We start from the raw sequence: 12884 nt of genomic DNA on the forward strand, positions 1-12884 counted from the left end.
CCCAAGACTTTTGGGAAAATACTCTGTGGACTGACGAGACAAAAGTTGAACTTTTTGGAAGGTGTATGTCCCATTACATCTGGCGTAAAAGTAACACGGCATTTCAGAAAAGGAACATCATACCAACAGTAAAATATGGTGGTGGTAGTGTGATGGTCTGGGGCTGTTTTGCTGCTTCAGGACCTGGAAGACTTGCTGTGGTAAATGGAACCATGAATTCTGCTGTCTACCAAAAAATCCTGAAGGAGAATGTCCGGCCATCTGTTCGTGACCTCAAGCTGAAGCGCACTTGGGTTCTGCAGCAGGACAATGATCCAAAACACACCAGCAAGTCCACCTCTGAATGGCTTAAGAAAAACAAAATGAAGACTTTGGAGTGGCCTAGTCAAAGTCCCGACCTGAATCCGATTGAGATGCTGTGGCATGACCTTAAAAAGGCGGTTCATGCTCGAAAACCCTCCAATGTGGCTGAATTACAACAATTCTGCAAAGATGAGTGGGCCAAAATTCCTCTACAGCGCTGTAAAAGACTCATTGCCAGTTATCGCAAACGCTTGACTGCAGTTGTTGCTGCTAAGGGTGGCCCAACCAGTTATTAGGTTTAGGGGGCAATCACTTTTTCACACAGGGCCATGTAGGTTTGCATTTTTTTTCCCCCTTAATAATAAAAACCTTCATTTAAAAACTGCATTTTGTGTTTACTTGTGTTATCTTTGTCTAATATTTAAATTTGTTTGATGATCTGAAACATTTAAGTGTGACAAACATGCAAAAAAATAAGAAATCAGGAAGGGGGCAAACACTTTTTCACACAACTGTATATAGGTGGCACCTTGCATGGTAGCCCCTGCCATCATTGTATGAATGGGTTAAAGAGCTTTGAGTGGTCAGAAGACTAGAAAAGAAACGTTAGCATATTTATGCTTCAAAAATATAAACGTAACAGTGTTCATCTGTGAAGATTATCTTGCTGAACATAACGTATAAGTGGCATAAACTTGTGTTCTCCACAGAGTTTATTTTTCTGCAATATTCAAAAATCCAATAGAAAAATCCCATGGGCGTTTTGCCAAGGGAACCAAAACACGTCATCCCCGCACCAGTCTATTGACAGAGCACATGAGACGATCTGTGTGTCTCCTTCAAAATAACAGAGCCCCTGCCCCAGATAACCTCAACCTAACCTAACCCCTTTCATTCAAATTGACTATGTTTTATATATAAGTGTATATATATATATATATATATATATATATATATATGTACACACGGGGGTCCTGAGACCCCAGCTCCAGCAGTGTTTCCGCGCCTCTATAGTGAGCCTCATTACCACTCATACACCTGTTTTGTTGGGGTATGCTGATTGACACACAGAGCCCGGCCCCTGCACTTGTCCTTTCATTGTAATTGGCTCGACACTGGCGTGTATGGAAATTCCCCACGCGCGACCCTTGGCTCACACCTTGACTAGCGGGAGAATGCGCGAGGCCGTAGGCGGACGTACACACGCACATACTCACACACACACACACACATACTCACACACACACACACACACAAACAGCCGCCCGTCGCTGTGAATCACAAACGGGCTCTCTCACTTGCAACCACGGCTGCTTCCGTTGAGACCACCCGCCCGTCACTCTACGCCAAACTCCCGCGAAGAGGACGACACCATGCCGCGGTCCTTCCTGGTGAAGAACCAGCACAGCGCCAGGAGAGCAAACTCTGGGAGCCTGAAGTCACAGACTGGAGGTAGGACCGTCTCTAGTCACCACATCAGTGTGCGAGGAGGCAAAGCAACAACAATTCAAAATAGAAATATTCTTGGTAGCCTACTGCTTTGTAGATTCAAATGTTACTTGAACAGGAGACAGCCTGGAGTGACTTAAGCTAACATAGAAACTGAATATTACACAACACCTGATATCCAAAGACAATGTTTACACATACACATAATTGAACACGCCAAACTTCAGAATAAGTGATTTCATTTGTACATTTAAGTACATTTTACTGCTTGGAAGTATGAATGCAGACTTTTACTTGCCATGTTTCAAGAAGAGCATTTGAATGTTTCCCATATTTGTTAAGTGTGTTTTAGCCTTTAGCTCTATATGGAGTCACAGCTCTGTGATGTCCGAGGTGTTCAGTGGCTCACATATATCAAAGATTAAAAACATCCTCCTTTTGACCAAACTGTGAGGTAAGAAGTTCATGTTTTACAGCATTTAAAGACTTGTGACTGATCATATTATCCTTCTATCCTTTAAAACCAGCACACCCTTTCTGTTGTGTAGCTCTTTACAAAATGATGGAAGGAGAATAATGCTGCATAAAGCGACATAACAGTTTTGTCCAGCCACAAACAAAATGTAGTTTTGTGATTAGCAGGTGCAAAATCCCCAGGTCCTTAAGAAGAGCAGAAGGGCCCCATTAAGCAGCCTCAAGAGCCTATGTAGCCTTCCAGGCTCCTCCTGACAAACCCCTCCTCCAGCCTTTGTATCTGTTCCAATACAGCCCTTAAAGCAGGGGTGTCAAACTCCTCTTCACTCTGGGCCACATCAGCATCATGGTTTCCCTCAAAGGGCCGGTTGTAACTGTAAGACGGTGTAAATGTAACTACTCCTAACATATTGTTAAATAACTGTCTCTGCATTTGATTATTGTTTATTCAAGTGTTAAAATATTGTACATGCAGTTATATAAATGTAAAAATATATTTAAGCACATTTCTGTTATTATAACTTAAATCCTTTTAATTTAGGGTTAATAAACCCACATTACTCTATCAAAGATCAAACTATTAAAGAAAATATCAAAGACAAATCAAACACAAGTTATTACAATAACTTTGTTCAAAGCTTAAAATCCTTTCAAGGGTGCGTTTGCACAATCCCACGTGAAGTATTTCATGTGTTTTAAAGACACGTTTAAAGTAGTCTTCAATGTACTCACAATACATTTCATGTCAAATGTACAGTAACCAGCCAAAGAGCTGCTTCTACGACTGTGTTTAAGTATCTCATCATTATGACTTTCTATCATAATTTTGACTTTCTATCATAATTATGACTTTCTATCATAATTTCGACTACGGGGATATTTTGATTATCAAGTCTAACATTTAATTATTTATTGTTAAATTCAATTATTTAAATTTTTTGCTGGCGGATTCACGGGCCACATAAAATGACGTGGCCGGCCAGATTCGGCCCGCGGGCCTTGAGTTTGAGACCCCTGCATTAAAGCGAGCTTGAGCTCCCCATCCCGCTATAATGATGACTCCCATTACTGCCACCAGAGTAGTAAGGAAGAAGAGCTGGTAATGGACTGAAATGATATTTAATTTAACGATACATATTCAGGAATTAAGCTGTACAAACTTTAAATACATTTTTGAGGACTGCAGATGGTGATTTCCTGCATGTTTTCAAAGATTCTATCACAGTAATTGTATTTTTGCATGATCTGTATGAAAAACAGCTTGAGTTTTGGATCTCGAGTGAAGTTTAAGATTAGAATTAAAGCGCCTGAAAAGTTGGTTTCAAATACATTTTCAAAGTTTTCTCTTCTCTCTTGAAGATTAAATGAATATTCAGTCAATCAATCAGTCAATGGTAACGTTTGAAAAAGAAGAAGGGTGGGCAGATTGATACCTAAAATAGAGACCGACCAAAAGCAGCTAACACAAAGCTATGTTGTGCAGCAACGTTGGTCATTGATGTCTTATGGAGAGTGAGTTAAAATAATAAGTAAGTTTGCTGTAGTACTGACCTGTCTGACAACAATCTGTGGTGTTGTGTCCCACTGTAACCAGTCCACTCAGTCTCTCTGTCCCACTGTAACCAGTCCACTCAGTCTCTCTGTCCCACTGTAACCAGTCCACTCAGTCTCTCTGTCCCACTGTAACCAGTCCACTCAGTCTCTCTGTCCCACTGTAACCAGTCCACTCAGTCTCTCTGTCCCACTGTAACCAGTCCACTCAGTCTCTCTGTCCCACTATAAACAGTCCACTCAGCCTCTCTGTCCCACTATAACCAGTCCACTCAGTCTCTCTGTCCCACTGTAACCAGTCCACTTAGTCTCTGTCCCACTATAACCAGTCCACTGAGCCTCTCTGTCCCACTATAACCAGTCCACTCAGTCTCTCTGTCCCACTATAACTAGTCCACTCAGTCTCTCTGTCCCACTGTAACTAGTCCACTCAGTCTCTCTGTCCCACTATAAACAGTCCACTCAGTATCTTTGTCCCACTGTGACCAGTCCACTCAGTCTCTCTGTCCCACTGTAACCAGTCCACTCAGCCTCTCTGTCCCACTATAACCAGTCCACTCAGTCTCTCTGTCCCACTGTAACCAGTCCACTTAGTCTCTCTGTCCCACTATAACCAGTCCACTGAGTCTCTCTGTCCCACTGTAACCAGTCCACTCAGTCTCTCTGTCCCACTATAACCAGTCCACTCAGTCTCTCTGTCCCACTCTAACCAGTCCACTTAGTCTCTCTGTCCCACTATAACCAGTCCACTGAGCCTCTCTGTCCCACTATAACAAGTCCACTCAGTCTCTCTGTCCCACTATAACTAGTCCACTCAGTCTCTCTGTCCCACTGTAACCAGTCCACTCAGTCTCTTTGTCCCACTGTAACCAGTCCACTCAGCCTCTCTGTCCCACTGTAACCAGTCCACTCAGCCTCTCTGTCCCACTGTAACTAGTCCACTCAGTCTCTCTGTCCCACTATAAACAGTCCACTCAGTCTCTTTGTCCCACTGTAACCAGTCCACTCAGTCTCTCTGTCCAACTGTAACCAGTCCACTCAGCCTCTCTGTCCCACTATAACCAGTCCACTCAGCCTCTCTGACCCACTGTAGCCCCTCCCCCTCAGACCTGGACAACCTCTACAATAACACACTGTCCTCCTGCCTTGATCAGCTTGCCCCTCTCAAAACCAGAACTGTCTCATTCACCCACACTGCTCCCTGGTTCACCCCTGAACTCCGCCTCATGAAATCCCGGAAACGCAGACTAGAGCGACTCTCCAAAAAAACCGGCCTCACAGTTCACACCCTGGCGTACAAGGAACACATACAGCAATACAAACTGGCTCTAAACTCTGCTCGCTCCACCTACTACTCTGGCATCAACCCCAAGGTCCTCTTCTCCACAATAAACAAACTCCTCAAACCTATGGACAATCTCTCCCACTCCTCCACAGCAGAGAAATGCAACTCCTTTCTGACGTTCTACAAAGCTAAAATCGACACCATCTACAACCAACTGGCCACTTCCAGCCCCGCTTTGTCCAACCCTGTATCTGCAAATCCTCCACTAACTGACCGGTCACTCTTCCGATTCTCTCTCATCTCCCCCTCGGATCTCAATAAATCACTCTCTGGCATGAAGACTCCGACCTGTGACCTCGACCCTATCCCTTCCACTTTAGTTATGGCCTGTCTCCCGGCCCTCCGCCCGCACCTCCTCTCTGTCATCAACTCCTCCCTGTCTACTGGCTCCATGCCTCCCGCCCTCAAACTCGCCTCAGTCACACCCATCCTCAAAAAACCTGGCCTTGACCCCGACATTCACAACAATTACAGACCCATCTCCAATTTCCCTTTTCTGTCTAAAATACTGGAACGCACTGTTGCCCATCAACTGAAAACTCACCTGGACTCAAACCAACTGTATGAACCATTTTAATCCGGATTCAGATCTCATCCCAGCACAGAAACTGCCCTCATCAAAGTCACCAACGACCTCCTCCTCTCCTCTGATTAAACACTCCCTCAACATCCTGATACTGCTCGACCTCAGCGCAGCCTTCGACACCATCAACCACTCCATCCTCCTTCCCCGTCTCGAGTCCTCCCTCCACATCACTGGCACAGCCCTCTCCTGGTTCAAATCATACCTCTCCGACCGTGAACAGCTCATTAGCATCAACAAATTCAAGTCTGACACAGCCCCAGTCTCTCATGGTGTCCCCCAAGGTTCGGTACTCGGTCCCCTCCTCTTCATCCTCTACCTGCTCCCCCTTGGCGACATTATACACCACCATGGTCTCCACTTCCACTGCTATGCTGACAACACCCAGCTCTACATCTCCACCAAATCCATCACCCCCACCATCCACTCCACCATCACCAACTGCCTCACAGATATAAAAACCTGGATGCAAGCAAACTTCCTCAAACTCAACACCGACAAATCTGAAGTCCTCATCATCGGCCCCAAATCATTAAACAATTCCCACCACAACTTCTCCCTCTGCATCGATGGCATCACTGTTCCTGCCTCCACACATGTCCGTAACCTCGGGATCATTTTCGATCAAACTCTCATATGAACGCCACGTCAATCACATCACAAAAACCGCCTTCTTTCATCTCAAAAACATCGCCCGCTGAAACACTCATCCACGCCTTCATCACCTCTCGACTGGACTACTGCAACAGCATCCTGTACGGCTCACCCACCAAAATCATCAATAAACTACAATACATCCAGAACTCAGCTGCCCGTCTGCTCTCCCACTCCCGCAGCAGAGACCACATCACCCCAGTCCTTCAAAACCTCCACTGGCTCCCCATACAGCAAAGAATCCAGTTCAAGATCCTCCTCATCACTTACAAAGCCCTCCACAACCTTGCCCCTTCATACCTTTCGGACCTCCTGTACCATCACACTCCCAACCGCAACCTCAGATCTGCCGACGCCAACCTCCTTACCCCCCCTACTCTGTCCAACCATCGGACCTGGGGGGACAGGGCCTTCTCCGTTGCTGCCCCCTCCCTCTGGAACTCCCTGCCCCAACACCTCAGACATTCTTCGTCACTCGCCACTTTCAAAACTGCACTTAAAACTCACCTATTCAAATCTGCTTTTAACCTCTAAAGTCAGTCATGTATGTTTTCTTTCTTTCTCTTCATGTTTATTTTATTTTATTTTATTTTTCTTACTATTATGTCGTAGATTTTGTTCTTATTATAAATGCTTCTATTGTTTCTGTTTTTAACATGTAAAGTATCTTTGAGTGCCTTTTAAAGTGCTATATAAATAAAATGTATTATTATTATTATTATTTTTCTCGTATTCATCACTAATGGCATATGACAGAATACACTCATCAACGTGAAAAGGAAATGTGAGGATTAAGAGCAGCGGACCTTGAGACGATCACCGTCCACGGCCGACCACCCAGCCAGACCTGCTGGATTAAACACCACCACACTGCCCCATGGAGGAGAGGGAGGAGAGCTCAGACGGAAGCTAAGCTAACCCAGCTAGGACCTCAGGCTACTCCACTACCCAGCATGCTGCTGGCTGCCTGATGCCTGGTCACAGAAAAATAAGAAGGATGAAAGCAGCGGGAGGTCGGTGACTGCTGAGTCCACATCTTCACAGAGACCTGGATCCATCGTGGTCCAGGATCAAGCTGAACTTGATTGGCCATGAGGACAGAGAGCAGGACTCTGGTGGACCAGAGGAGGAGGACTCTGTGTTTACATCCTGATGCTTGGTGCTCAAACACAGTCACAGTTGATGAACAATGTTTTCTTCATGTTGAGTTCTTAATGTGAAGATGTCGGCCATGTTATCTGACCAGAGAATTGTTTCTGTTACTGCAGCCTACATTCCTGATGATGAAAATTTAAAAAATGCACTACAGGTACGTTTTTGTAGATTTTTGGGCTACATCTGCATTTGGTTGTGCATCCCTGTGTTGCATAGTGACAATAAATGATTCTTGAATCCTCGAATTTTTAAAAAAAGCCCCCCTGGAGAAAATGCAGCAGCTGCCCGTGCATGTGAGCGTTAGAAAGGAACAAAACCGAACCTCCCCTTTAAAGGTTCAAATAGCATCTAGACATACTGTGGCTGAATGAATATAATCGACAATAAGCTAAATGTGTGTATGTATGTCTATTCTACAGAGGCCCCCTGCAGCACCCACGAAGACTCTCAGCTGCACAATGACACCCCCCCTCACCATCATCGTCCAGCCCCGAGCCCATGGCTACAGCAGAGAGCCCAGTCTCTCTCCTCCTCCTGTCCTCTTTCTCTCAGAGCAGATCGACTGTCTCTTCCATCTTCTCCTAACACCTCCCCACTCTCCTTTTTGGGCCACTCTTCAGAGGCTTACAGCAGAAGCACTGCAGATGCCTTCAAACCAGCTGAATCCTGTATCAAAGGGAACCTGGAGCTCCAGTGTGTCACAGGAGACCACAGGAGGAGAGAGAGCGTCGTCCCTTCATCCCTGCCTCTCCTGGCCCTCTTTCCAATCATTCCTCCCGGCGGCAGCAGCCATGAGTGCTGTGAGTGTTTGGACTGTCATAAAGAGTTCTTAAACTTCTCGAGCCTGACCAAACACAAGCGGCTCCAGTGTGAGTGGAGCGGTAAGAAGTACTTCAGCTGTAAGTACTGTGAGAAGGAGTACGTCAGCCTCGGAGCTCTCAAGATGCACATCAGGACACACACACTGCCCTGTGTGTGTAAACTCTGTGGCAAGGCCTTCTCCAGACCCTGGCTGCTTCAGGGACATATACGAACACACACAGGTCAGTGAAACACACACATTCACACCTTAAAGGTGCAATGTGCACATGTTTACAACAAATAACATTCAAAATTCGACTAAACTGCAAATCTCTGAGAGATGGTCAGGATAACGCTGCTATTATAATCTTCACGTGCATTGGCCTATAGCAGGGGTCACTAATAGGCAGACCGGGGTCTGGATCCGGACCCGCACGTATGACTGATGGATAATTGAGAATTATACATTTGGGCGGAGCACTTCTATTTGAACCTGCACAGCTTTTCTAGCCTTTACGGCACTCTGTCAGCAGTCCAGGAAACACACCGACCAATTACATGCATTGTAAATCATCTCACGTGATGCTACTCGGCCATTCGAATATTTGTATTCCAAAATACATCGTGAGTCGAGGAGATCTAAACACAGACAGCACATGGCGTCTCTAAAAAGTGAAAACAGAGCTTTTAACAGAGAATGGACGGACTCCTATTTGTTCATTCTTCCTGCTGGCGCTAATAAACCACTCTGTCTCATATGTTCAGATATCGAGGCCATTATTGAAAGCACCGATGTGTAACACCACAACCAGACCAAACATACCCACTCCAGTCTGAACTGAGGGCAAGATGTTGAGATGTGTAGAGGTTGTTTATTATAAAGTTGACTGAGACAGTTAGGATGTGAAATGGATTTAACAAAAGAGAACAAAAAAAGTTCACTCCAGCCACACTTTACTTTTTTCACCTTCATTCATTTTTCTAAAATCAAGCACTTTCTTCAAAAGTTCTTTTTTGTGTATTTTATTTTTAGATGGAGCCTTTATTTTACTTGAAATGAGAAAACATTTATTTATGTATTTCTATGTATTATTTATAATCCATCCAGTTAAATTTGAAAACTGAGAATAATAATTGTTAAAATATAATTGATGTGTACTTTCTTTATTTGACTTGACAGTTGACAGAGACGTTACTACCACGAATTCTTGAATATATATATATATTTTTTAGTGCTGGGCAAGTTAACACGTTATTATCGCGTTAACGCAATTAATTAACGCCGACAATTATATTATCGCGCGTTAACGCAGTTTTGTTTATTTTTATTATTAAGCGACATTTTTAACACAAGAACCAGGCAGCCAGCGGTGAACAGCTGTGTTCGTGTGGCATCACTTCCTTCTCCCCCGGGTCCTGAACCCCTCCTACCCTCTGTCACCGTCGTTCACTCTTGTCTCACAAACATGCGAGCGCGATCGTCTCGTTACAGATAAAACGTGACTGTTGTGAAGTGGAGCTTCTAGTGAGGACCAAGACACGTCTGGTTTGAACGGAACACTTTACTGTCTGAACTGCAGTATTAGTGTTACAGTGAACACAACGAGCTCTTGCACCCGACATGTGGTTTTCTATGTATCAACATTATTAGCGTCAAGAACACGTACCATTCTACTTCCTGTCTCTTCAAAGTAAAAGCACTTCCGTTTTCATGCTCTTCACAATAAAAGTAAATGATGCAATCAAACAATTTACAACAGTGACAATATTAAAATACATATTGTCGAGTTTTTAAAGTGTTTTGTTTGTAATATGTATAATAAGCATCATTTAGTTATCGCTACTGGGAATTTAACAAACATAAAAAAGAAGTAGATAGGTTTGCAGTTTTCAAGGTGTATATTTCAAATTGCATCTATTACACACATGAAAATAAAGTTATGAACACCGGCTGAATATCTATGATCAGAATCATTATAACTGTGTTTTAACTGCTACTGTGTAAAGGGAATACTGCTGTTAAAAATAACCTTATTTGTTTAAAGTGTTTAAAAACCAAATGTTATTGACCTTTTGTTCATATAGCAGTACTGTTAAAATAAAAGTGCACAATACACTACTTTTGAATTAATTATTGAATTTTGCGCATAACAATGAGATTAATCGCGATTAATCGCAAAAAAATCATGCGATTAATCGCGATTAAAAATATTAATCGTTGCCCAGCACTAGTATATATATGTCACTAAATAGCGCACATTAGATATTATTGTAATGTTCCGGACCTTTGAACGAGGAGACTTTCTCAATCTGGACCTTTTGGAATTTGAATTGAAAACCCCTGTTCTATAGTTTACGTTAGCCATCTGTATGTTTACTGTGCCACTACCAAGGGCTGTATGGTCCATGTATGTTTTGGTAGGTTTTATATTTATTAAATCCAAAGTGGCAAAAAACAAGAAAACAACTTGTTTTGGTATGAAGCTCATCGGGACACGCCCCCACTCTTGAGTCTTGAAAAGAAATTCAGAGGATCTTCACCAAGTTTTTGCACACACGTAGGCTGTGATTACAGCATTTTATGGCGCAGGTGTGTCACGCCGGTTTAAATACGGCGAGTATAAACTAAGCTTAATGATAGCATGAAGGAATTTTAAGGTAGCTAACTAGCCAGTTGCTAAAATGTAACAACTTAATGCATCATCCACACACAGCGTAGGAAAGCTCATTGCTATCGCCTGATAAATGACGACTTTGTTCCCATCATTTTCTGTGACTGGTGTTTCGTGGTAGCATGGCGGAAATATCAGGCTGACTAAGTAGCAAGACGTCCGCTGTTGCCTTGCTGGGTTCGCCATGATTTGGTGCTGCACTGGTTGCAATAGATGAGCCCAATGGTGGGCCATCTCTTCATCTCTAGAAGAGTTTAGCCTTCTGCGTGAGCATAGAGCTCAGCTCAGCAGTGACAACTGAGGAGGTTAGCAGAAAGCTAAGTTTAACTATTAGCAACATTTTCTTTCCATTTCTGAAACGCATTGCCAACATTGTAGCTTGCTACAGCCTTGAACCACAGTTTATCCTAGTGTATGCGATTCTGTATGCGATTCTGACGCCAAACAACACAGCGAGATGACATCTTCAATATGAAACTTTAGCCCACTACTACGAGGTGAATCGTGTTTGACTCCAGTCTCTACAGACACGTTTGACCTGCATCGATGTGTCTGTCTGAATGGGGTATTGTTCTGCTTGGGATTGGTTAGACTTAACCAGAAACAGGAAACTAGAGCCCCGGAATCACTTTCATGAATCTCTGTGTTCCTTCTGCAGGAGAGAAACCGTTCTCATGCTTCCACTGCAGCAGAGCTTTTGCTGACCGATCCAACCTGCGAGCTCACCTCCAAACCCACTCTGAAGTGAAAAAGTACCAGTGTTCAAGCTGCTTCAAGACCTTCTCCAGGATCTCACTGTTAGCTAAGCACCAAGAGGCTGGCTGCCCGCTGTCCTGACAGCCTGTTAACGTCAACCTGCTCACAAATACTCTTCCGTAGAGCTTCACTGGTCCACATCAACAGTCTTTGAAACTGGATCTTAAGTGTATATACAAACCAACATGTAAGTGTGCACAATCTTGCACAGATTGAGTCAGCATAAATGGAACCGCCTCAAATTTATGTTGATGTTATCATTTTGCCCTTATTGCCTGGTAACAGTGAAGTTTGAACTTACTAACTGACTAGAACTAGTGCTGAAGTAACAATTAGCCGACTGAGTATCACATTGAATCACATCAAGATTATTATGTAATAAAGTTGTTTTGTTTCTGCATAAAACTGCTTTTTCTTTGAAATCATTTTAAAGTGAGTGACAAATACCTTAGAAGTTGTGAAAAAAACGGTATGCTCTGTTAAAATGCGATGATTTAATAAGATTTAAACGGGTGAGTTATATTAACCGCACCTTATTTCAGGGATCTAACCAAAAATCCATTGAAAATACTTTTCTTGGATCATTCTTTTGGCTTCGTTAAGGGAATAGGAAGTGTAAAAATACTTCCTGGTTTTAGGATGGTCCTTGATTTGTACTGACAGTAAAAGCATGGATATGTTGGAATGATCACATTTCGCAATCCAATTTGAAGGCACATGTTTAACCATCTTAAATCACTAATCCAAAGTCATAACCAGTTATGACAAAGACTTTGGTAGTAGTTACAACTTTTGAAGGCAGGGATGACACACAATGACATGATTGCTGCTGCTGCATTTACAGGTAAAAGTAGATGGTGGCACCTTGCATAGTAGCTTCTGCCATCAGTGTATGAATGTGTGTGAATGGGTGACATGTATTGTTAAAGAGCTTTGAGTGGTTTGAAGACAAGAAAAGCCATTTACCATTTTTTCATTCCAAAGTGACACCTGCAGGTGGCGCTTGGTTACCATTCCCACTTAACTAGATAAAGACCTATCCTTGGTGTCCCCACAACATCTGTCGAAGGGAACACCACTGGAATTGAGTGACGTCCTACGTCGTGTAGTTCACGGATGCTTCCCTGACTGGGTGGGGAGG

At 43.4% G+C, this 12884-nt stretch overlaps 1 protein-coding gene across 1 annotated transcript; it reads left to right on the forward strand.

Annotated features, from left to right (window-relative positions):
• The first annotated feature begins 1676 nt into the window (after nucleotides 1–1676).
• LOC142943985 (zinc finger protein SNAI3-like) lies at nucleotides 1677–11846 on the forward strand. The gene is made up of 3 exons (XM_076085551.1): nucleotides 1677–1755; nucleotides 7934–8557; nucleotides 11646–11846. Exons 1-3 carry the CDS (start codon nucleotides 1677–1679, stop codon nucleotides 11822–11824), a joined length of 882 nt encoding a protein of 293 aa, XP_075941666.1. The 3' UTR covers nucleotides 11825–11846.
• Nucleotides 11847–12884: the final 1038 nt, after the last annotated feature.

The sequence above is a fragment of the Anarhichas minor genome, unplaced genomic scaffold, assembly GCF_050575085.1.
Source record: "Anarhichas minor isolate MPS153535 unplaced genomic scaffold, ASM5057508v1 ptg000168l, whole genome shotgun sequence".
In the NCBI taxonomy this organism is placed as follows: domain Eukaryota; kingdom Metazoa; phylum Chordata; class Actinopteri; order Perciformes; family Anarhichadidae; genus Anarhichas; species Anarhichas minor.